General features: G+C 30.9%; 3 protein-coding genes across 3 annotated transcripts in view; 1 reads left to right on the top strand and 2 right to left on the bottom strand.

The window, feature by feature from the left end:
- The window catches only part of LOC125835105 (40S ribosomal protein S4-like), a 254,483-nt gene that overhangs the window by 216,733 nt on the left and 10,936 nt on the right, over window positions 1-26,814 (bottom strand). The gene's annotated exons all lie outside the window — the stretch shown is intronic.
- LOC125835096 (asparagine synthetase [glutamine-hydrolyzing]) lies at window positions 210-5,272 on the top strand. The gene is made up of 13 exons (XM_049514226.1): window positions 210-441; window positions 1,664-1,802; window positions 2,022-2,117; window positions 2,268-2,409; window positions 2,550-2,740; window positions 2,878-3,039; window positions 3,154-3,234; window positions 3,322-3,543; window positions 3,645-3,779; window positions 4,041-4,121; window positions 4,207-4,293; window positions 4,402-4,509; window positions 4,666-5,272. Exons 1-13 carry the CDS (start codon window positions 362-364, stop codon window positions 4,912-4,914), a joined length of 1,773 nt encoding a protein of 590 aa, XP_049370183.1. The 5' UTR covers window positions 210-361; the 3' UTR covers window positions 4,915-5,272.
- Window positions 6,011-12,294, bottom strand: LOC125835098 (protein PMR5-like). The gene is made up of 5 exons (XM_049514228.1): window positions 11,827-12,294; window positions 10,853-11,027; window positions 10,053-10,231; window positions 8,448-8,606; window positions 6,011-6,653 (listed from the first exon to the last, which is right to left on the bottom strand). Exons 1-5 carry the CDS (start codon window positions 12,255-12,257, stop codon window positions 6,317-6,319), a joined length of 1,281 nt encoding a protein of 426 aa, XP_049370185.1. The 5' UTR covers window positions 12,258-12,294; the 3' UTR covers window positions 6,011-6,316.

The following is a 26,814-nucleotide window of genomic DNA, read 5'->3' as shown; positions in this document are numbered from 1 at the left end:
AATTTTTTTTCTTTTACAAAGTACGAATTCAAATTAATCAGGCTCTAATACATCGAACGGGACCAAAATGAAAAAGCAAAGGAAACGTCGCCGCTTGAAAGGAAATGACGTAGTCTTTGAGAAAAATGCCTATAAATTCGTGGGCAATTGGGTCGGTTCATTCACACAATTCCATTTGTATGCAAATTCACTACCTACGTGTACTCTTCTCCCAAAATCTTGCAATTTTTTCTCCATTTCCATTTTCTCTCTATTCTGTTTATTATCATCTAGTTTCAGTTTGAAAAATCTTTATTTACAAAAAAAAAAAAATCTATTCAATTTTACATTTTTACTAAACCTTAGTATTTGATCAATCATCATGTGTGGAATTTTGGCTTTGTTGGGTTGTTCGGATGATTCTCAGGCTAAAAGGGTTCGAGTTCTTGAGCTTTCTCGCAGGCAAATTATTTCCCCTTTCATTTTTCGATAAATTATTTATACATGTTATATGATCTAAACCAAATCAAATTATTGATTTCTGTCAAACTAGTGATTTTTAAGTGTAGATCTGTCTGTGCATTGAAGGGTTATTGACACTTATGTCCTTATCATGGGGCATAAGTATATATTTTCGTATTATAACTCATGGGGCATAAGTATATATTTTCGTATTATAACTCATGGGGTATTAGTATTAAAGATTATTAGTGGGATATAAGTTCATAAAATTAAAGATCATTTCATTTTTGAGGGTATTCGTGTAGTTTTTTTTGTGCATCGAGCTAGCGATAGAGACGAATTTGAAATTTCAAGCTTATTTCTTTTAAATATATTTATTTGAAATAAATGAATTCAGTTGAACCTGCGGAATTTGATTCTAGTAGAGTTTTATGTTGCATATATGTATAATTTTGTACATATATGTTTTTGCATTGTTCTAGTATTCTTTATGAATATTAAAAACTCCTAGTAAGCTAAAGTGACCTCCGTCTATTTTTAATTGTCATTGTTTCGAGTCAAACGATAACAACTTTGTTTATGTATTTTTTCATCATATTGATAAGCAAAAAAATGAAATTTATAGTATTTTTCTTATGATTTTTTAATATTTAATTTTTTAATTTACAAAATTGAATTAATGTAATCTAATTTAATTTTGTAGTCAGATTGATTTTCAAGAAACATAACATTACAATTAAATGTGGACAGAGGAAAATAGTATAAAGTTTATTTTGATGTAACTAACTCGAGTTGACACTTGGCAGTGATTGTTTGGATACTTGAATAAAAATAACATTAGAATTTTTTTATGGATACTTTATGATAATTATTTATTCCTAACGTGGGATAAGAAATCTCTAGATTGATTATTAAAATTTTCTTGGATCAACCATCATGATTGATGTTGATGGGGGAACAAAGCTTTAATAGTTAATACAACATGATATTTTTGTTTCACAAGTCTAGACCAGACAACTTCAAGAGACAGATTCAAAATTTATTAGAATCTTTACTTAAATAATGGATCGAATTTATTGTTTACTTTTTCTAATCAGTATACCTTAATTATACTAGATTTGAAAGTACAATGAGTAAAAGTCGAATCTATCAAAGATTAAATTCTGTATTCGACTTTTATAAGTGACGATATTGAATACAAAATTAATTTTTGTAACAATAGGTTGAAGCATCGTGGACCGGATTGGAGTGGAATATTTCAATATGGTGATTTTTACTTGGCACATCAACGTCTAGCAATTATAGACCCTGCTTCTGGTGATCAACCTCTGTTTAATGAAGACAAAAAAATTGTTGTTACTGTGAGTACACCTCTACTCTACTATTGTTTGGACTCTTCAAAAATGTTGTCGACTTGTCAGTCGTGTATGTATGTGTCATGTCTTTCGAAAATGTGCTACTTTTGGAGGATCTGGCAGGCACTAGTCGATATTTTTGAAAAGTTTGGAAGCAACATAATTTTAGACTTACATAAGGATGAAAAATTTATTTGATGATTAATTTTGTGTCGAATTTTGCAGGTTAATGGAGAGATCTACAATCATGAAAAACTTCGAAAACTTATGCCTAATCACAAGTTTAGGACTGGAAGTGATTGTGATGTTATTGCTCATCTTGTGAGTATATAGTCTTGCTTTATTTATCAACCAACTTAGGCTAGTGAATTATAATAGAAAAATCGGGCGTTTAGATACGCTTATAAGCTGGTTAAATTAACTTACAAGTAATTTTTGGTTTACTTGAGTTTTAATATATGTGTTGATCAGTATGAAGAATATGGAGAGAATTTTGTTGACATGCTGGATGGAGTGTTCTCTTTCGTATTATTGGATACTCGCGATAATAGCTTTCTTGCTGCTCGCGATGCCATCGGAATTACACCCCTCTATATTGGTTGGGGACTTGATGGTAAGATTTTTTGTACAAATTTTCCAAATAGAAACTAATTATGTTGCTCGTACTCTTCAAAAATGTCGACACGAGTGCATTTTTGGAGGGTCTGAACAACATAACAAACTAGAAGTGATATATGTTATTGTGTGTCACAGGCTCTGTGTGGATATCATCTGAGCTGAAGGGCTTGAATGATGCTTGTGAACATTTTGAAGTTTTCCCTCCGGGGCACTTGTACTCTAGCAAGAACGGAGGGCTTAGGAGATGGTACAATCCCGCTTGGTTCTCCGAAGCGATTCCTTCCACTCCTTATGACACTTTGGTTCTGAGGCGTGCCTTCGAAAATGTGAGTATTTGTTATTATTTGGTATTAGTTTTGTTTGGGATGAATTAATCTAGGCTGTTTTCCTTTCGACTTTGGGTCTTAGTACCCGAGAAGTCTGTCTGTAGAAATGATCTTAATGAGTGGTTGTTATTTTGTAGGCTGTTATCAAACGGTTGATGACTGATGTCCCCTTTGGCGTTCTGCTCTCGGGGGGACTTGATTCGTCTTTGGTTGCTTCTGTCACTACTCGATACTTGGCTGGAACAAAAGCTGCTAAGCAATGGGGAGCACAACTTCATTCCTTCTGTGTTGGTCTCGAGGTGAGTCACTCCAGAAGCGGATCAAGAATTTAAACTTGATGGTTTCAACCTATATGTGCCCGTTGCATTTTTCAGTTGTGCATTTATAAATTTTTGTGTTTTACGATTGAACAGGGCTCACCAGATCTCAAGGCTGCAAAAGAAGTTGCTGACTTTTTAGGAACCGTTCACCACGAGTTTCACTTTACTGTTCAGGTTTGTAAATCGCGGTGTTACTTTTTATTTGATCTCGGGATTACCTTCTGTTTTCATGTTGTCAAACAATGCGTTTCATTTCTGCAGGACGGGATTGATGCTATTGAAGATGTTATATATCATATCGAGACGTATGATGTAACAACAATAAGAGCCAGCACTCCTATGTTCCTTATGTCACGTAAGATTAAATCACTAGGAGTGAAGATGGTCATATCAGGGGAAGGCGCTGATGAAATTTTTGGTGGCTACTTGTACTTCCACAAGGCTCCAAACAAGGAAGAGTTCCACACGGAAACATGTCGCAAGGTAATAAATCATTCTTGGAATATTGCCTTCTTGTTTCGAACCTCGTTGAGACAGGACGAGTTAAAAAAAATGCTGATCCTGTTCTTCATGTATACGCGCAGATAAAAGCGCTTCACCAGTATGACTGTTTAAGAGCAAACAAGGCAACATCCGCGTGGGGCTTAGAAGCTAGAGTACCATTTCTGGATAAAGAGTTCATCGATGTTGCCATGAGTATCAATCCCGAATGGAAGATGGTAAGAAACTAAGCTCGAATCATTGATGAGAATAGACGTATAACTCGATATGCTTTCTCTGTACAGTCAGACCTTTTTATAACAATCATCCTCTATACCAACATTTCACTAAAACAACCATGTTCTTTTGTGTATCAGATTATTCATGTTAAGTTTTATTATATGTTCTCTATAACAACATTTTGCTATAGCAACCAAAAGATATCACACCGGAACAGTGTTGTACTTGGGTTTGACTGTAACTTGTTTCGTCCATTTTAGATTAAGCATGACCAAGGAAGGATCGAGAAGTGGGTTCTTAGGAAGGCGTTTGATGATGAGGAGCAACCGTACCTTCCAAAGGTTGGAAGTCATATTTTTCGTGCTGATTTGCCAGTAGTTATGGATTAAAACTAACATGTCTGTCCTGTTTTTTGTGCCTTTGCAGCATATTCTGTACAGGCAGAAAGAACAATTCAGCGATGGCGTAGGCTATAGTTGGATCGATGGGCTCAAAGCACATGCTGAACAACATGTGAGCTTACTACACAAATCCGAAACTATTCCAAGCATTATCGTTCAGTTTTCGTTGTTTTTTTCACTCTGTCGGCTGATCTTGTATACGATTTGTGTCTCTTCTTAGGTGACTGATAGGATGATGTTTAATGCTGCTCATATCTTCCCACATAACACTCCGACTACAAAGGAAGGATACTATTACAGAATGATTTTCGAGAGGTTCTTCCCACAGGTAATATTAAGCAGGCGAGCTCTTAAAATCAAAACACTAGTACCATATACGAAAATATTTCATCCAGGGTAAAATGAAAAGCTTAAAGTGGTAGAGTTCCCAAATGTAGTAAGGTGTCTCGAAACACTAATACCATATTGGTTGTTGGATTTGCAGAACTCAGCAAGCCTGACCGTTCCTGGAGGACCGAGTATAGCTTGCAGCACGGCAAAAGCAATTGAGTGGGATGCTTCTTGGTCAAACAACCTTGATCCTTCCGGTAGGGCTGCTATCGGTGTACATAACTCTGCTTATGACAATCATCTATCTAGTGTTGCTAATGGGAATTTGGACACCCCGATCATCAATAACGTGCCAAAGATGGTAGGCGTGGGCGTGGCTACAGAGCTCACAATAAGGAGCTAACTAGCACTACTCTTGCTGTCCATGACTTGATGTTTGAAATATTAGTAGTATTATTGTTGTTGTTGTTATTATAGGAAGGAGCAACATGTCTTTTAGATATCCTGCTGCATAAAAGAGCATTGGGTCAATGTTTTAACTAGAATAAAAGATCAAAACCATATAGAGGTTTTGAAGTTCTTGAGCACCACTAATGTTCCAAGTTGTGGGGGCTCTAAGTTGATATCTAGTTGCTGTTTGTGGATAATTGTACTGTTTTTCCTTTTACCCTCAACTCTATTGACACGATAGAGTGTCCTTCTGGACTTTGGAATGTTGGTATATGTAAAATATTGGTTATAGTTATCCTTCTTGTTTCAAACTTTATGAGTCGTTGTACATTGCTTTGTGACCCTATCCCTCACCTGAACAAAGGCGATTATGTTCATGCTTCAGATGATTTGGCTAGTTTCAACTTATTGAGTCCATGTACATTGCTTTGTGACACTCTCCCATCACCTGAACAAAGGCGATTATGTTCATGCTTCAGATGATTTGGCTAGTTTCAACTTTCTGAGTCCAATCTACATTGCTTTGTGACCCTATCCCCTCACCTGAATAAAGACGATTATGTTCTTGCTTCAGATGATTTGGCTAGTTTCAACTTTCTGAGTCTATGTACATCGCTCTGTGACCCTATCCCCTCACTTGAACAAAGGCGATTATGTTCATGCTTTGAATGATTTGACTAATTCAATATATAATTATCATCTGGCTAATTCAATATACAATTATTTGAAGGCGTAGAAGGGTGATTTGGAGTAATAGTAAAATTGTCTCCTTATGAAAAGGTAATTGATGTTTGCATTAGAGTAGACTGTTTATATCACATTCCTTGTATGCGATTCTTTCACGAATCATGTGAGAATGCAAAATATTTCATGCACCTAATTCTCAACCCCACTCCTACACATATAAAGGCGTAAGGGCGAAAGACCTATTTAATCATACATAACATAAAAGTCAAAACTAGTAATGACAGCCCCATTTTCTGTTGGACCACTATCAAGAAGGCAAATAATTCAGCAAAGAAAGCTTACAAAGAGAACACTTGTCAAAATGACATTGAAATGGATTTGGATCATATAACCAAAATTCAATAAAATGGACCAACAAAAAGTGAATAATTACAAAATGAACAAGATACTTTTTCTTAAAAACATTTACACCAATAGAAAATAAAATTTTACTCAAGTACATGTTTGATCTTAGTAGATGTGAAATATGTGTTCCCTAAATATAATTTGCACCAATTGCCACCATGTGGTATCAAGCGCACTAAGGATTTCATACTTGTTCAGTTGAATCTGATGTATCATACAAGATTTGTCTTTTCTATTCATGATTCGTGACAAATGCTAACTGCCTAGAAGAAAAGGGCAGTGTAAAATAGTTGATTCCAAGTATCAGGCAATCCAGCTAGACACCAATGACTACAATCAGCAGAGTGATCAGGATTTGCCTTTTGCTCTGAAGTGAGTGCACCACTATAGATAGAAGGGTGTGCATCTTTTCTCATAGCTGATAGAAATGTTATGTCCAAAATAAATGGAGGGTTGTTCATGTCTCTTATTACCTCATTCAACACCCCCATTTGATCCGGGAACGTGCCCGGATATGCCGTGCCCGTCATCGGCACGGTCTCACCGTAACACGTTCTCGCTGATGACGCGGTCGACGTGCCGGTGGTCCAATCGCTTGGGCTGATATAATTGAAAAAAAGTGTTAGTATAGAATAAAATTCACAAGTAACCTTTGTCGTGAAGTTTCAAATTTCATAATGGAAGTTACAATGTTGAAAAGTGGTTAGTTCGCTTTTTGCAAATGGTAAGAGTATAATATTAAATTAACAACCTCAATTAAAATTTCTAATTGTTTAGGTAGTTGTTTATTTATTACATTATTATAGAACTACAATATATGTTCATATTCGATTCTTTTTTATATATCAAGCACATGAAATTATTTCATCGATCAAATTATAATATCTTCTGCTTATTCTAATACCATGTAAGATTGTGTTAACAAGTTAATCTAAAAAGTATAAATTATTTATTTATTCCCAATTTACAACAAGTAATAGGTAACTAATGGAATTATTTTATAGTGCATAATGATGATATGTCACTATGCCACCAACCAGACAAGTGACAAAACATGTAATTAACTACTCCTACAATAGGCCAATAATAACGCTTTGTATTATTAATATTTATTATTTAAGTCTTAACAAACAAAACGGTTTGACAACTGATTTAATTAGTTCATCTTGTCTCAACTAATTACACCAATAAGTATATAGAGTTAAACACACTTACATAGTGAACAATAATGCTAATAAACCTAATAAGTAATGAATATTTGTGTGATTATAAATTACTTTCACTATGAGATCAATTGATCAGTAAGTTTTAGTTTAGACATATTAGGAGTATTGCATCATTGAAGTCATCGATAATCAACACTAAACTCACTGAACATTCAATTATTAAGAGACATTATCATGTGAGAATTACAACTAATCAATGAAATACTTAATGCATCATTGACGTAATTAGTTTTTTTTTTTTTTTTTTACAAATATCCCTTTGTCATATATTTATTTTTAGTTTGTTAAATTCTTTCCCCCTTTTTAACAAATCTTTAATTTCAGCTTTCCACATGACATATTTATAATCTCAAGATTCGATATAACATTTAACATATTTTTTTATCTAAAACAATAATTTTTTTAATTTTTTTTTACTTTCTTACACTTTGTATCAAATTAAAATAAGATAAATAAATTAAAATAGAGAGTAACCGTTTTCTTTTAAATTTAATTTCCACTTCATATCTTATCCAAAATACTTTTCAAATAACTTAATGTTGGCTTTGTCCAACTTGGAGTGCTACTTAATTAATTTCATAGCTATGATTATTTATGACAGCTATGATGGGGCAGGTGGCCTTAACAAATTAGTAGTAAAAGTTTTTTTTGTTTTTTACCTTGACAATTACACCTTCTTCTTTAAAAGAAAAATATTTATCCTTTTTCAATTTGACACAAAATTTATATATAAAAAAAAAGAATATTTTAAAATTTATAATCTTAAATATTTAATATAAAAAATTGTGTGGTTGTAAATTTCAAAAGTTTATGATCTTAAATATGGTAAGACTAATATTTATGTGATTATAATAGTTTTTTCCATTAATTAAGGCCAAAATAAAAAATTCACTTTAAATTGTTTCTAAATTCAGAAGAGTGTTTTCTTTAATACAAAATACTTATAAGTAGTATTGTCATTTTCATTTAGATCGGAAGAAATACTAAAGTGAGTCGATAAGCAATTTTGAAACCTCCATCTTTACCATATGTCTCAATTTTTCAAGAATGAAAAATCTTTCGATAGAAAGAACATTTTACGTACCCTATTAGTATACCTATTCAACACGACTCTGAATTAGTCGATTAGAGATGATTAAATTTAGAGAGAGAGAGAGAGTTGACATACTTGTAATGTGTAGGTGAAATACCCTGAAAGAAGAGTTTTGTTCTACTTTTGTCAATATTAGCATCAATCCATCTTGCCCATGTCCTCAAGCCTCTCTCTAATGCCACTAGCCTATCCATATCTTGATACAATTTGCCTCCTAAATCCATATAGTCCCACCTGCATATTACAATATTTTTAGGTTCGAGTCCTGCTGGATATGGTTTTCCTTTTATAAGGAGCATTTTACCTTTTTAATATAAATTTTTTTATCGTAAAACTAAATTTAGTTGAAATTTAATATAAATATCACATTGAATAGAAAATCAAGTTAAAAAAGTATTCACCAAATTTAAATTTCCACCTTTAAGTCGATCATGTCAACCATTATCACACTTCATTAATTATTCTAACTTCATTTGATTCACAACTATATAGTTTTTTGAAAAAGAAGGTGGAATACTCACATTTTTTCAAAAGTTCACTATAGTAATATCAGTTTTCAGGCATTTACCAATGATAATTTAGAAAAAAAACATTCTCTTGTTTTAGAATTGACATAAAATTTAAGAAAGTAAAAATAATTTTTTTAAATCTTGTGATCTTAAACTAAAATTATATAAAATGTATCCATTTTTTTTTTAAAATTTTGTGTTCTTAAACATATTGTGTGGGAAGATAAAATTAAAGAGTTACCAAAAAAGGAAGAAAAATATGTGTTTTAGAACAAACTAAGAAAAGTAAGATAAATAAATTGAAAAGAAAAAGTAACTTTATTTGGGTGAGACTAATATGATATTCAAATTAAAAATATGGAAATTTTAATTATATTTGGCGAAGGTAAGACTAAATGAAAGTAAGACACGTAAACATATTAAAAATGGAAGTATAAATTATTTATTTGGGTGAGACTAATTTAATATCAAAATTAAAGATGTAGGATTTTCAATTATGTCTGGTGCCTGCTAGGAATGAAAGACTAAATGACATTCGAAAACATAAACGGACTAAAAATGAAAGTAAAACACATAAATAGAATTAAAATAAAAAATGTAAAATGTGACCGACAAAGCCCCCCCCCCCCCCCCAACCCCCAAATGAAATTCTAAAGAAGAGACAAAGTTGAGCAATAAATGTCAAAAAGTGAATGTAGGGCATATGTATTGCCCTTGGAGATGAGCCTTTTTAGTAGAGGCGAAACTAGGTGGGGGTTCGTGGGTTCGGACGAACCCACTAGCTTTTCCGTAAATCCATTTGTATTAGAAAATTGAATAAATATATATGTATATTAACTTGTGAACTCCCTAATAAAATTGATGAACAACTCAGTGGTAAGGAAGAGAGGTGAAAATGCTTTTCACAATAGTGTTGTGGATTCGAAAGAATCCTCAAACTCCTAATCTTGACTCCGCCTCTGTTTTTGAGTCCACCAATGACAAATATTGAAATAGAGAGAACATCTAACATGATATTCAAATATGTGGGGATCTTAATTATCTACATGATATGGTGAAAGATAAGAGATATCCGATAAAATATTTAAAACATGTATAAAAGGATCAAAATATAATATTATGTTCAAAATTGAAAGTAAGACACGTAAATTGTGACGAGATAAATTATTACCCTTGAAGAGCCCCTTTGTGAGTCCACCAATGGCCAGTATTGAAAGACAAGACATCAACACCTCTCCAAGCATTGGAATTCTTAGTTATATCATCCAATTTCAGAATTCTCTTGCCTTGCACTGAGTCTATGTCTACTAAATATGGTGTTCTGTAAAATGACACTGACACTCCATAATCCTGTAAAATGATACTGATTCTGATTATATCACATAAATTAAAACGAATGAATTAGATATTACAAAGAGTTGACACATTGACTATGTAAAAAATGTTTATATTATCGGTGTATATTAATATACATTGTAATATGTTACTTGTCCTATTTTTCAAATTACTAATCCCGTTTATCATGGACAGAGTTATATGTAAAATTTTCTCTTTTTCTATTAGGGGTTGTTTGGTTTGCAGGGTAAAGTTAGTCTGAAATTATAAACTTGAGACTAATTTATCCTGACTTTTAGGTTGGATAAAAAATACATCAAGTTTAAGGTATAAATTTAGTCTGTCATTAGTTATAAATTTAATCTCAAACTTAATCCTGAAATATCTATCTTATCCCATATAAACCAAACGGACCCCTCAGTGTATACTGATTTAAGTGAAACATTCTTCGTATAAATAATATTTATGTAATTAGATCACTTATAAAATACATTAATACAAGTAATTTATCAACACACATTAATAATTTGCTATATCATAAGTCAACTACAATTATTAATAATATATGAAAATAATTATTATATCGTCAGTATATATAACTTAAAACTCGACAAATATAATAAAAGGGAGACTAACCAAGAATTTGTAAGTAGAGAGAGGGTCACCCGTGATGTATTGTGTTTGAGCTCCTCGTGGGACAGCTGCTGAAATCATACAAATCAATGACTGCCATTGGTTTCTTCCTAATGAATCTCCAACATACATTATTGTCTTCCCTCTCATTCTCAACAAAAAATCTAGACCATTGAACCTAAAAAAAAAATTAAAAAAAATAATTATTTTTAAAAAATAAAAAATAATTAAAAGTCAAGTATAAATACAAGTATGATTTGGTAATTGGTAATTGGTGATATAGGAGATGTAGTATATAATTGATTGGTTCAACTCAATACAATATTTTGACACCGGTTATAAATATAGATGTGAGTTCAACTTTTTATAATTTCTAAAGTACAATGACTTCAATTATAAGAATCTAATAATTGAACTTACTAGATTTAAATGTTGAAAACTTAAATCAAGAACTAAAGGTCGAACTTATCAAATTTAAATTTTTAAATTCGCTTTTAGCTAGTAATATGAAAAAAGGTAACTATGCTAGAATATACAATTAAATTACATTTGACATCATTAAAAGTTGTGAGTGCATATAACTTAAAAACTTAAAGTTACACAAAATGCATTCAAAGATTGAAACTTTATTAAAGAAAAAACAGAGTTGCAAGTACCTAAAACTTTATTCAAGAACTAAAGCTCAAACAAATCAAATTCATATTCTGAATCCGTTTCTGACTAGTAACATGAAAATAAGCAACATAAACAAGTTAAATTACATTGACATTGTAAAAAGTCATTTTACCATCAACATTATACAACAACAACATACTCAATATAGTCCCATCAAGTGGGATCAGTCAAACTTTATGTCTACCTCAGTGGTGAAAAAGATTGTTTCCTATAGATCATCAACTCAAGAAAAACAGTCTAAAAAAAAAGTACAAGAAACAACATATAGTAACATAAATTTTTACAGAGTTTTGCAAGGCTACCTTGGAATTTCACAATTTGTTGGTTTCCATCTATATTTGAGGTAATCAGTGTCTGGTCTTCCATACATTTGACAATTAAATTGTGAATCAATAATTGGGCAAGATGAAGATTGATACAATGGATAAGTTTCATCATAAACCCAACTACCCATAAACAAAGAACATGATGTTAAATTTGCCAAAATCATAATTGGCTTTTTATGATTTTGTTGATATTGATGGCTCCTTAGACTTGCAAATGAAAGTACACAAAAAAAATTTAGTAAAAAAAGACATAATAGAAATCTAAAGGAAAATGATTTAGTTGAAGAAGAAGAAAATTTTGGAGAAGAGATGAGATTCATTGGAAGTAATTCAAAAGAACAAAGAGAAGAAAAGAAAAGAGGAAAAGTGAAAGAAAGAATATTACTTACTATTAATGCATGTACCATATTATATAAAGGGGCATGGGCAAGGGAGGGAATGGGAATTTTTGTTGCTTAGTGTGCATGTGAAGATAACTTTGATTCTAGTAAAATAATAGAGTCGGATTCAGAATTTTAAATAAAGGTATCATTACATTCATTATTGACAATCAACAGTGGCGGATGCAGAATTTTTGTCATGAGAATTTATAAGATTAAAGAAACAAATACGCGAAGAGCCAAAACCATTATAAGAAAGTGTAATTAGTGGGAAATGAACATGTATCGTCTAAGAGAATTTTAATCCTCTGTATTATTGAATCGAGCTTTTGATTTGTGTTAAGGAAATTGATCTTATATACACAATATTATTTTTCAACCAAAATGGATTGAATCCCTTTCGATTCACTTAGATCCACCATGACAACAAGAAATATATATTTTTTCTATTATGTGATTGTGTTTGACTATATACCAAAATTTTAAAAAGCAGAATTTCTTTTGACACCAATTCAAAAAGTACCTTTGTAATAAATAAAAACATGCACTTAACATGTGAAACTTATTAACCTTCACAAATAGATGATCATCAAGAATTTTAGAATTTTTGTAACTAAAATTCTACCTCCGCTTTGAATTACTTCCTCTGTTCACTTTTACTTGTCACTTATTCCTAAAATACATTTTTATTTTTACTTGTCACTTTTGACATATCAGGAAAAAACCAATTTTTTTTTTCATGTTTTACCCTCAAGATTAAAATATTTATTTTCCAAATTATTTTCTAAGACATCATTTAATAAGGGATAGTTTGGTAAAATACTTATATCATTAATTATTTTCTTAATAGGTATGCTGTCAAATCGAATTGTGACAAGTAAAAATAAACAGAGGGATTACATTATTAATATTACAAAAAATGATTTACATAGTTCACGTGTGTTACTACCCTAGAGGCGGCTCGTGACTACAATTTATTTCACCACAATTATTAAATCTTGAAATTTTGGACCTTTTATTGTCATTATTTTAGCCACTTGGATTTGATTTAACCTCTAAATAATTAATTAACGGACTCTACTTTAATTACTCGTGATTAGTCTTTTTTGTCTCTATTATCTGTATCAATGTGTGGGTTTATGACTATATTAATACTCCTTTTGTCTCAAAATAAGCAGTATTTTTTGGACACATTTCTTAAAATATAATTCTAAGAAAATAAGGAGTATTTTTATTAACTTATCGTTAATTTAATGCTTTAAGGAAAGACAATGTGGTGCTTTATTAATGTAAAATTTATGTATTAAAATTAGGGTAATTTTGAAAGAATAAAATCAATTCCTTCGTGAAATTCTCAAACATCACTTATTTTAAAACGAAAAATTAGTATATTGCCACTTCCAAATTTAAGTATCTTTTTTTCAGTTTAAGTTTTCTAAGCTGACAGAGATACTAGTAGCTCAAAAAAAGAATTATTAATTAAAAAGTAAGATAAATTATTAGCTGAATAGATAGAAATATATTAATGATTTAAAAAAAATATATATTGGTGTATAAAATCAAATCATTTTCCTTTTATTCACTAAAAAAAAAGAAGCAGTTAGCTGTCTTGCCAACTGTTTTCTATAGATACACCACAACTTGCAAAAGCCAAGTGTATTTATTTAGTGATTATTTTGATCGGAAATGATCTTTCTATCTTTATGGGGATAGAAATTACACTTTTTGTTTATTTCTATTTGTTTAATTTTATCTCTAGCTAGAAGTTTGTATCATTTTGTTTTTTTTGTGACTCGAACTCACAATCTTAGAGTTGGAGTCGGAGGATTTTTATCTTTCATGTAATCCCCTTTTGTCCATGTTTTACTTTTAAAATTAACTACTAATTTTACTTTTTATCCTTTCGTAAAAGCTTTCACCCTTCTTTGCTTCTTGATCATGACTCAAATTCACAACCGCAGATTTGGAATTGAAGGATGATTATATCATCTGAGCAACTTTCTTATGTTTAATTATTATTTTCTTAAAGGTAATGCAATGTTCATTACGAACAAGTAAAAATAAACGATAGGATTACTATAATAAAGTTCTCTTTTTTTTTCCTTGTGGAAAATTGATTGCTACTGCTATATTATAAACTCTTGAACTAATAGTCTAATTAAGCGTTTTGATATGTTAGGATAAGCATTATATTAATAAAAGTTATGAAAAATCATCTAATATTGTAAATCTAACTTAATATGATATTATGAGAAAAATTATATTATATATACTGTCAGCGTATAAAATTTAAATTTTAATTGATTAAGGTCCCTTGCCAAGAGAGATAGGGATGGGTAGGTAAAAAGCAAAGGACTAAAAAGTTTAAAGTGTGACCACCTCTTGTCTCAACAACTTGCAACTAAGCATGGGGTCTCAAATTTGGACAAAATTTCAATGTTTTGAGGCCCCTCAAAAAAGATGCAAAAAAAAAGGATTACAAATAAAGGAAAATTTGGATTTCTTCCTTCATTTAATTATGATAAAAAAAAATAACTTAAAATTTGTATGTATTAATAAATAAATTTTAAGTTTGTGTTTTAGATATGTGATTGATTTAAGGTTATGATTTTAAGTTAACGTTTAGATATGTGACTTGTTATCTCAAAATTCTTCAAAAAGTATGATTTGAAAATTATAAATCATGATTTCAATTTTTTTTAAATGTATATATAAAAAAAGATTCATTGTTTAAATTTTGTTAAAAAAAAGAGACTAATGCTCGATTATCGTGAAGATATTATATATGCATAGTTAGAAGTTCAAACATTTATTTATAAAAAGAATATGAATATATGTGATTTATTAATGCGGTGTCATAAAATATTAATTTAAATTATGAATTATGATTTGCTCATTTAGTAAGATTGAATATGAATTTGAAAATTTTGATAGTTTTTACAACTTGTGAAGTTTTCAATTTATGATAAAAGTAATACAATTTAGAAAATTCAATTGCATGTTTAAACAAAAATTCAACTTCATATCATAATTTATATCACATGTTCGAATGGCCCTAAATGTTGAATTTCCTTTACCCCACCCCCTCTAAAAAATAAAATTTGGATAAAGAAAAAGACCAAAAGGAAACTTGTAAATGATTAATGTTCTTTGCTTTCTTTCTACAAAACATGGAAAACTTCTTTTAAGTATAAGTATTAGTATTGAATAGGGGTGGGGGTTCGGCATTCGATTTGGGTTTATCAAATTTCGGATTCAGTAATTTGGTATTGGTAGTTAAAACTAGATATCAAATGTCAAATTTTTAAATTTTGATTCGGTAGTTCGGTAAACAGTAAATCAAACTTTGTTTTGGTATGGTATTCGATAATATGACCTTCATTAAATAAATAATTTGGTATTTAGAAATACCAAATACCAAATGATACTAATGTCTCATACCAAATCTAAACCCGAATACCATAATTTTAAAATTTTACTCCCGAATACCATATTGAATACCGAATACCAAATTACCAAAAATTTCATTCGATTAGATTATTAAATTTTCGATACTTTATACCCGACCCTAGTATTGAATATCTCCATTTCGAAGTTTTGAATGTATATACGAGGTAACATTTGATAAGAAGACAAATAAATATGGATAATTTATAATACATAAATTACTTTTTATTGGGTATTTTGTTCATTACACTAAAATTGAATATACAAATAACTATATAAAATATGAAAAAATGTCAAAAATACCCTTACCGTTTGTGATTGTCTCATATTTGCTCTTCGTTAGTTTATTGGCTTATAAGTGTTTTAACGTTATCTTTTTATCTCAAATTTGGCTCTTTTCCCTTTTGTTATACATGTATAAAACATTAAGAATGCCAAACATACTCTTGTGAGTCTCCTCAAACCATTTTTTTATACAACAAATCAAATATCCGATAAAAAATAATTTATGCATTATTAATTATTATACTGCGTCATAACTTATTTTCAGTACAAATGATTCATATGATAAATGGACAATGATTTTTCAAATGGTCATTCAATTCTAATTATTATCTCATAAAGTAACTTTTTTTTAATTAAAATAATTTAAAATTTAAATATATAACTTTCTAAACTAATAATCTAACCATATTAGAAATCTGACCCTATTAATGGAGTATATGCAATAATGGACACATTCCTAGTTATTAATGGACCCCTTAACCATTAGTAAATGCTCAATTATTGGAATGTCTTGGACCAAAATGATTTTGAAAGGCATATACTATTAGAAAACATGAAATAAGCTACGTAATTTATCATTAATTTCTAGTTAATTTATCGCTAAATAGCTTCTATATCTTGAATTTATTTATAATCCGTCACTAGTCTATAGCAAAAAGAAATATTAGCATAAGATTAACTATGAAATTTTATCCAATGCTAATTTCTTATTTTTCTAATAATATATAGGATATTTATTGTATTATTACACTTATTGTAAAAAATTTAATGGTTGATTATAAGGACAGAAAAATGGTAGACACAAGAAGATTTTTGGTTTTGCAACAGTGGCATGATGACCCATATCTGTTCTTTTGTAGGCATATTGTAACTCTTTTGTTGCCTTTTGCCCTTTTTAGTTGAGATGTGTGTATGTTACGACTTGTTTCGTCGTAGATAGGATGTTGGCTTTACACAATAATATTAATCTTCGACCCTCTCAACACCACATGGCACATGCAATATGCTGTTTTTGGGAATATAATTTTGAATCTTGACTCTAGTATCATTTGTTACAATATATCAAGCACTTACTATTATATGTCAAAAATTATAGCTGATACTAAAGACCTTATTTCTTAATCACGCTTATCAAATAAGCATATTGTTCGATCATGACTTCGACTCAGACCATTTCCAACCAGATCACTTGGATTTTTCCATAGGTTGAATATTGATATTATCAGATATAATGTACTTGTGTTGAGCGAGTGTGATAACGAATGTGACATAAGTCGTGCAAACTTTTCAAATATACTAAAAATTAGTGACAAGAAAATACTCCCTCCATTCCGTATTACTTATCAATCATTTTGTTTTTACACGTTTCTTAAGAAATCATAAATAGGAAGAGTATTTTTACTAATTTATCCTTTAATTCTTTTTAATATATTCTACAATAGTTGCCTTATCCAGACTATTAATGAACTTTTTTGACTAAATGTTTTTTAAGGGTAAAATGAAAAAAAAAAAATTAATTTAATCTTAATTTTGTAAATTGACAATAATTTGTGTAATAGAGGGTGTAACAAATTTTGAATTTGTACATATTTGACAATAATTCAATTCAATTTGGCAACAATTAAAATGCCATGTGGTGTAGATATAATTAATATTATTGCTATTTTAAATAGCCCATATAAAATTGGAAAACATACAATACAAGTGTTTGTCATAATTGAAAAATTGGAGTATTAATTAGTGGTCAAAGTCAGCAAAAACTAACATTATCAGCAAATAATTAACAGAAAAATGAATAAATGAGGCTGTGTCTCACATGCCATATATTTGTGATAATTGATCTCTTTGCATGTGAAACAAATTAAACCATCAATTATTCACATGATTTTAGTTTTATAAATGATATCATCTATCAACTTTTAGTTTATTTCATTTAATTTGAAAGTCAAATAATATAATATTTAAATCATAATGTCCAAAAGCAAGTATTCACAAGCTAAGATCTTACTTATCTTATAATCGGTATACAAAGTATCCAAAAATATTTACAAAGATGACTCCAAGATCTATTAATATTTAAACTAATATTCGAGCTAAACTACTACTCTCTCCAATAATGATAATCAAACAAGTCAAAAAATAATTTTTATGTATGAAAAATATATCTTGAACTTTACTAGAACGATTATATATATCCCTACATGAATTTTCTTAAAATTAAAAGTCAAAAAAATAAATTTAAAACTAATTTTTTCATTTCCGTTAGATGAATATGTGAGTCATTTATATAACAATAGGGGTATATGTGAGTCATTTGTACAACAGTAGGGGGTATATATGCACTACAAAAAAACTATTAAATTGTGGCGGATTTATTTATAGGGGTCTTAAGAAACCCCCACTACACATTCAATTTGTGGTGTTTGTGTCAATCCCCACAAAATAATTCCTTTTGTGGCGGTTTAAGTGTGGAGGCTGTAAAGACCCCTGCTATATATACATTCATTTTGTGGCGTTTGTTTCAACCTCCAGCAAATTATTCTTGTTGTGGCAATTTTTTTGTGCAGGTTTTGTACTACAAAAGAATGAAACGATCTCGATAATTTATTTTGAGTATGACGGTGGTTTATAACCACCACAACGAGCTTAAAACGGCGGTTTTTGATGCCACCAAAATCCCTTTTATTATTAATACTATTATAGTGGTTTCAAAAAACCGCCATAAAATGCTACAAGTTGATAATGACTTTTAAAATTTATATTACGACAGTTCAAACCGCCATAAAATTCACATTTTATATAATTATAATTGTATAAAACAATATTTTGGTAGTTTCAACCTATGCAATATTTGGTCATGCAATACAACTTAATAAAATAATTCCATACACCAAAATAAATCATACACTATAAATTTCTAAACAAAGACCTAAAGCAAGGTACGTAATTTCAATATCTAAAATATATGTATCCCAAAATTACATCTAGATTCAAGTAAGAGTTTTAAACTATTCATCAACAATACAATAAATAGTTTTGATCCTAATGATGATACTAACTGTCACTCGCTCTATCTCCATTGGTACCATAATTGGTAAAGAAACGCTTTATAAATCTTGTGTCTGTTAAAGAAATTAAGAAATAAATCGTATAATGATAAATATTATAAAATAAAATTCATTGAAGGAAGATTGTCATCTGTGCTCATTGAAATATGCATGTGTACAAAAGAATAACAAAAACATTTACTTCCAATTTCAATTAGTTTCAGCAAAACATTTGTTGCACATTTAAACACCATAACTTCAATTTACAACACAAAATGACGGGATGTTTCATCCCATTGAGCTCTTCATTTCAGCACAATAAAAAACAACATTCATAAAGAAAGATTTCAACTAATTGAGCTCTTCATTTCAGCACAATCTGACTACATATTTTAATTCCAGTCAAAGACAAAATTGCAAAATAATTGATGAATATATATCTTATACATTAGTATATATTATATAAAATGCATAAGTGAATAGTGATGTATAATTATGTATAAAAACAATGTATAACTATGTTTAAGTAACACATTCACACTATTTTTGGGAGAATTTTAAACCGAACTGAGAACAATTAGGTTTTCTTTTTAAGCTTCCTACAAAATTCAGAAAAAATTCATGTCTAAAGTCATTTATTTGTATACTCAGTAAAATCCTACGAAGTAGGGAGGGGGAGAGAGTAGAATATACGCAAACCGTACTTCTACCTCTGAGGCAGAGAAGCTATTTTCAATAGACCCCTAACTCAAGAAAAAATCATCCAAAGCCATCCAAAAAAAAGTAAGTAACAGAAGTATAGAAGCATATGGTGACAAAAATAACCTATAGTAACAAGACGATAACTATAATAAAATACATGATAGTCGAAATACAATGAACAACAAATTATAACAGACAAATAAAAAATTACCAGAATAGTACTACCAACACTAGCTAGGCTAAATATTTAAGTATGTTATTATTGAAAAATAATAAATAAATGTTATATATCAGGATTCAGGGAGAGAGGAACTAAGACAAATATAGAGTATTTAATTGGAATTATTATTGTTATTTTAGGGATCTATTAATGCATGTTCAAGTTTGGAACATATTGGGATGGGTAATTATCTCACTGTTTTATTTAAAAAATATTATTATTGGTTTTAAGAGTCGCCACTTAATTTTAAGAAAAATCAAGAAAACTGATTTTCAATAGATTAAAACAGGGAATCAATTGAAAATACTTAAGGGGGGTTCGGGGGTTCTTATTAGCATTTCGAGAAGGGTTTGAAAGCACCCGAAATGCCCGCTAATATGCGGTTATTCGGCAATTAATTATTTGGTTAAAATATTTTAACTTATCTTGAATTGTAAAAGTGAACTACTTTATAGTTGAGACCTATTTTAATAGGAAAATAATGAAATATTATCTAAGTGAAGTATTTCATAAACTTATTTATTTATTATTTATTTATTTATTCTTTAAGTCAAGTGAAAGATGAGTAATTTAGTTAAGTAATTAATTCAAAATGGGTGTCCTTCGAGGATTTGAATATTTTCGACCTTAAGATTAACGACAAATATTATCAAGTAAATAAACATAATAAAAATGAATAGGGAAAGTGACTTGGGCACAAGTTTGGTTTTTCTGTCCGCCTGGATCAATACTTGGGCCAATACTTGAGTCACCTGCACCTGTCCTAGACTAACATAAAAAAAAAGTTTCCTTTGGACTTTAGGCCCAATTTTTCCACCTGTCCTAAGAACTAACAAGTATAGCAAATAAGTGGGCTTAGGCCCAAAATAACAAAATACGATTAGTTTTTGAATTAAGAGTGGGCCAAAGGCCCAATCTTTTCAATTCTCCAATCTGCTTCAATATTTTTTCCAACTTCGGGACCTGTGCATCGATTTTTATAGTTGGCTGACTCGGAAGGAAGTGATTTAAGCCTTTATGGCTCTCTCGAAATGTAAGGAAAGGAGATAGGAGTTCATGGCGAACTCGAACAGATTTCACATGCAAAACAAAGTAAGGATAAAATTAGTGTCCAATAATGACATATTCAAACTGTAGCTTAATGATGATTAACCCAATCACAAAATAATAAATGCGTCAAAGGGAATTAGAACTTAACATCTTAAGCTAAAGAAAATAAATTGAAGGATTAAATTATTAGAGTGAATAAGTGGCAGATTCCAAGCGGAAAAGGATGCGATTTTGATCAGGCCAAAATGATTCAATCAAACCCACATGTTCGATAAATAGGGCAGTGAACAATACCCACATTTTCCCAGCATTGAACAGGCTATTGGGACATTATTATCATCCGAGAAAATCAATGCTAAGATGGAATTAGACAAACACACAAGTGACTTCATAATTGTGAAAAATAGAATCACTGCCAGAAGACAAATCTCAGCACAATAACTTTAATTATCCTAGATTAGCTACCACATCTATAACAAGACTAGACATTACAATTTCAAAGAGGGGAAATTGGCCAGTGAACATTACAATCAAGCATGTGCTGATTTAAAGAAAAAAAAATAAAAAAAAATAACACCAAACTTGAAATCTCATGGAATTCAACATAGTATCACACAATCACTTGTTAAAAAAGAAAAATGCAACTACTTAGTATTAAATCATAAACTGTACTCCAGTGAGTTCAGCCAACTTGTATGAATGCTTGAGTTTACAGGGTCTTCTAGGAGATATTACCAGAGATAAGTAAATTCAAAATTTAAACTCAAAACACAATAACTTTCATATTCTTCATAGCAAGCTTTCATATAACTAACAGACTCAACTTTTAAAAGTAATAGCTCAAATCAAAACAAATACAACAGACAAGTGGTATCTCAATATCGAATCACTTGAATTCGGCCACAGGCTAATATAAAAGAAATTTTGATATAACACTACGGATAAATCGATAAAAGGAACTCTATTGTATTCTAGAACCAAAATGCCAAGATTTGACCATACTAGAGCTACATAATGGCAACGTATGCGAAGAGAATATTAAAAGAACGAACCAAATATTGAAGATTTTATTACATCATTCAAAGAGAAAATAATCACAATTCTAAGCTGAAACAAAATATAAAAGAACAATTTGAGTAAATAACAAGAAAGGGCGGAGGGAATTACCCCTTTAGGAACAACGATCTGGGACGACAAGCTTGAAAGGATGCTTCCACCACCAATCCCAGAAAATTTCGATAGAAAACTCGGATTCCAAAATAGGTGACCCAGAAAACTTTGGAAATATGAACACTATTCCTAAAAATCTACCTCTGTTTTCCTTGTATATGTTTTGTAAATTTCTGCTCCTTACTTATATTTCTCTTCTTTTTTTTTGTTCAATATGTCTCCTTCATTTTTTTTTTCAACCCCAAGTAATCCATATCGCAAATGAAGATAAAAATCGGCTTATATAAAGGGAAGATTGTGACTGATTGAAGGGGGAAAAACATGTAGAAATTTGGATAGATCTTTTAAAATTTGAAGTTCAAATTCCTTAAGAAAAGGTTCCCACAGCTGGAAATTGTACTGTTCTTAACGGGAAAACGATTTGGAACCCTTGATTCTCGAGTAAGGACGAGGAATGCATTGAGATGCGGACACACGGACTGATTCTCCAACGTTCTTGTACTAGATGGACACGTCGAGAGGAGAGGACGCGCGAGCTGGGCTCGTTCGGGTCGTGATTCTGGACTGGGGTCGATTTGGTAGTTGGGTTGGACGAGTTTCTGGGTTTCTTCGTTATCGTTGTTGGACTGTGAGGAAGAAGAACGAAGAGTATAGGGGTCGGGTATTGGCATTGTTTTGGAACTGCTGTCTGTATGTTTGGACAGGCTGAAGAAGGGAAAAATGGGTTGGGTTATTTTGGAATTATTGTGTAATGTTGCTGATGTTTGAGAGAATTGGGTTTGGGCTGCCATTGGATAAGAGGGGCTGCTGACAGAGCTTTTGGGCTTAATTAAATGGCCCAAAACTTGGTCTCAAATGGGTTTAGGGTGGGGAAATTAATAGCTAAAATTGCAATAAAAAGGTTAGGCAAATGAATTAACAATCTAGCCAAATTGAATTTTATTAGCGAATCCGACTAAAGATTAAATGAAACGAATTAATATTAATTAACGAGCTTCTTAATCTTTACAAAATAAAATAATTACCTTAATTATAAACTAATTAATTTAAAATATAAACTATTACTTAAACCAAATTAGTTGACAAAATATTTAACTAAAACTAAAATACTTTTGAGACAATTTTCGAATATTCATAAAATATATCAATTATATATATAAATATGTAAAATATAAGTATTGTCTAAAAGTTATAATAAGTTACATAATTTATTTAAAATAACTCACAAACTATTTTTGAAATTTATAAAACTAATTATTTTAGATCGTTTAAAATGGAAGAAGCTCGATGATTAATTTATATTGGGGAGGGTCAAAATTGGGTGTCAACACTCACTACATAGCTAATTACTAATTTTAGGAAGCCAAACCTCTTTTAATATTTTGTTTTAAGGGAACTTACTTGTAACATTCCGAAAAGTTGTAGACTAAACTAGTGGCTAACCTAAAATGAGTAGGCTAAGTTAGAGCTTGACGTTAGAATTAGAGCCTTAAAAATACCTTAAAATTCATGGTTTAGTGTTAGGAGGTCAAGGCCTAAACCCCAAAGACCAACCTTGAGTCCTTAGGGAAAAGACCCTTAGGTCTGCCAGGCAGTGACCCACAAAAGGGGTTCCATGCCACATGGATCAACCCACGTCCCATAGGGGGGTAGCGTGGGTGAAGCCCTTTTGGAATCTGCCTAAAGCAGTAGCCACGGGCAGGACCCACGCCTCGTGGATGGATCCACACCACGTGGCCTGCCTCCGTAGGTCGAGACCCCAAAAATCTAGTCCCAGAAAGGAATCACGGATGACCAGCACGAGCCGTGGTTCCACCTACGGTCCGTGGGTCCTCAGTCATGGATCACCCCTGAAACTGCCTTTTGTCAATTGAGTCTAGGGGTTCCTTGGTAATTTCCTTATTAATTAATGGTTATGTATCATCGTTTTAAGCTTATTTTAAAGGACTATACAAGTATTTTTCCCACTTAAAGTATCCCATCTAAAGTCATATTCATAAATTCTCAAAACCAAATCAAAACCTCTCCAATATTTCTCTCTCTAAAATCTCCATTGAAGAAGGAAGAGAAGTCAAGGTCTAGGACTCAAAAACTCATCTTTTCTACCCAAATTCGTGAGGAATCTTCAATTAAGGTATTGTAGTTTTGATTCATGGTTAACTTTTTATCCATGAAGCCATTAAATTCTGAATTTCTAAGTAGATGAAATCTCCAAAACTTAGGGTTTCTATTCCAAGCCATGAATTCTTTCTCAAAATGTTTTCATTGATTTAGTTAGTATATATTATGAATGAATTGTTGATTATAATAGTTTTAATGAGAAAATCCTCCATGAATCCATGTATTCCCCTTAACCCTAGTTTGTGACTTGTGAATTGGGTGAATTGTAGTAATCATGAAGTTGTGCTTATAGTAGTTTAGTTCATTTAATCATGTCACCATCTTTATCTAATGTATTAATCCTAGATTGATTGGTTGAATGTGATCTATAGCCTTGAAGGGCAAAACATGAGAATTGACTACATGTATGAGACTTGTGTGTATACAATTAGATTGCTTTGAGAGTAAAATGCTTATATTATGATCTAATTGTGGTGTTGATTGGATGATTATCCTTACTTGCACACTTATCTATGAATATCATACAATGTGAAAGGTTTGTCACATGTGGTGATTCTAAGGGTTGAAGACTAGTCTCCCCTATTGAATCTAGGAGCTTTAGTATGAGTTTGTTGGTTGAGTGTCAAGACATTTTTCCTTAATTATAAAGTTAAGTCAAGACTTAATGTAAACTCAATGGGAGTCATGCTTAGCACCGAGTGGATAGTGATATGAGATGGAAGCCCTCACGTTAGTAGAGGCCGGTTTCTAGGAACAATCTTTTAGGATGGAAGCCCTTACATTAGTAGAGGTCGGGTTTCTAGAAGCAATCCTCTTATCCCATAAACTATTTGTCCGCATAGGTCTTTAGCTAGTGGATCCACGTAAGCTAAGAGTTTTAGTTCTACCTTAGGCAAGTAGGACAACCCTTTTTCGGTGTGGGGTAGACATCGGATTCCATGATTTGGCTCTCATGGTCTATGTTGGTTAAAACTAATCCCTCTATGATAGAATGAACTAGAGTTGGAGTTATGAACTATAATCACTTAATAAGTTTTAATTTCCTTAGTGTGGATAGGAGTATGGGATCTTATTCATACATTGCACAAGGTTGCTTTGATGGTTCTTACGGTTTGTTTCCATTATGATGAGATGATCTATATGTTGAATATGCTTGTATCATATGCTTTCTCCATGATAGTTCATAAACTTGGTCAAATGCATAGTTTCAACTAAAATGTCTCTTTTTAGCTTATTTAATGATTTTTATGCATAGCTACCATACTTAGTGCAATTTTGCAATTTTGTACTAATTCATATTTCTTCTACATTTTTCTACAAAGTGTAGGTTCCAACGTTTGAGGTGATTTCTTCTAGTTCAAGCTTGGATAGACTATTCTCCAAAGCTTGTGGTATGTCCTCATGGATCCGAGGAGAAGTGCTATATTGTTGTTTTATTTCTATCATTGTACTAGACATTTTCATATTCTCTATTATAAGGGTTGTGACCCTATTATTTTGAGACTTTGATTGTAGTAGATGGCTTAATGAGACTATTCCGCTTTACTTCTATGAAACTTTTCTTAGAGACTTGAAATGGTGTTTTATTCTTTATTATTCTATACTTATGTGATGATGATATGCTAAGTGGCTTACTTGGGTCCTTTCAGGATTCCATGTGCCATGTTACATCTAGGGGGTACCCCTGGGTCGTGACATTACACAAATCCCACTAGTTTATGTGCTAATTACTTAGATACATTCTATTTGTAATATTACGTATCTTACTAGATTTTGGTGCATCCAAATACATGTATATGGGATACATGACTCAAATTTAGGTGTAATTTGTTCTAGATACATTGTGTCCAAGTGAATTCTCATGTATCTGAGACATATAACAAATCTCGATCACCTCTCTCCTATCTCGCTTGCCACTCTCTCATGTATTCCATATACATGTGAATCACTTCATATACATACAGATACATGTATCTAATGTGTATCCAGTGTGATTCGCCTGTATCTGAGATACATATGAATCTCGCTCACCTCTATCCCTATTTTTGTATATTTGGTAGCAAAAATACATGTACCTAAGTGTAAGTTACATAGGAAACTCTTAATTAGTGGATAAGTTACGTAATATTTTGAAAATATAGATAATAATACATATATGGTAGTGAAATATGTCTAATTAGATAATTTTTTCTTTCTTTTTATTTCTTCCCCCAAAGCTGCTACAAAACCCTTTTAATCATTTCTTCATTAACCATTTTAAAAATCTATAGACCAAAATGTGTAATAGTGTATATATGTCTTTATACATTGTTATACACTACATGTACACTATGTATATACAATATATATTGGAGTTTTTTTCCCTATAGATATAAAATTGATACAATATTTACCAGCTTTAGCTAGGATTTTAAGTTTTCAAAAAGTAGCTAGAGTTTTATTTTTTTAATACAAAATAAATACAAATCCGGTTAAAGCATATGATTTATATATAACTTTTTATTTATACAGAATTCAATCAAAATATACCGCTTACATATAA

This window comes from Solanum verrucosum, unplaced genomic scaffold (genome assembly GCF_900185275.1).
Source record: "Solanum verrucosum unplaced genomic scaffold, falcon-dt-bn FXZP01000220.1, whole genome shotgun sequence".
NCBI lineage: Eukaryota > Viridiplantae > Streptophyta > Magnoliopsida > Solanales > Solanaceae > Solanum > Solanum verrucosum.
The sequence above is the reverse complement of the archived record's forward strand: the minus strand, read 5'-3'. Positions and strand labels throughout refer to the sequence as shown.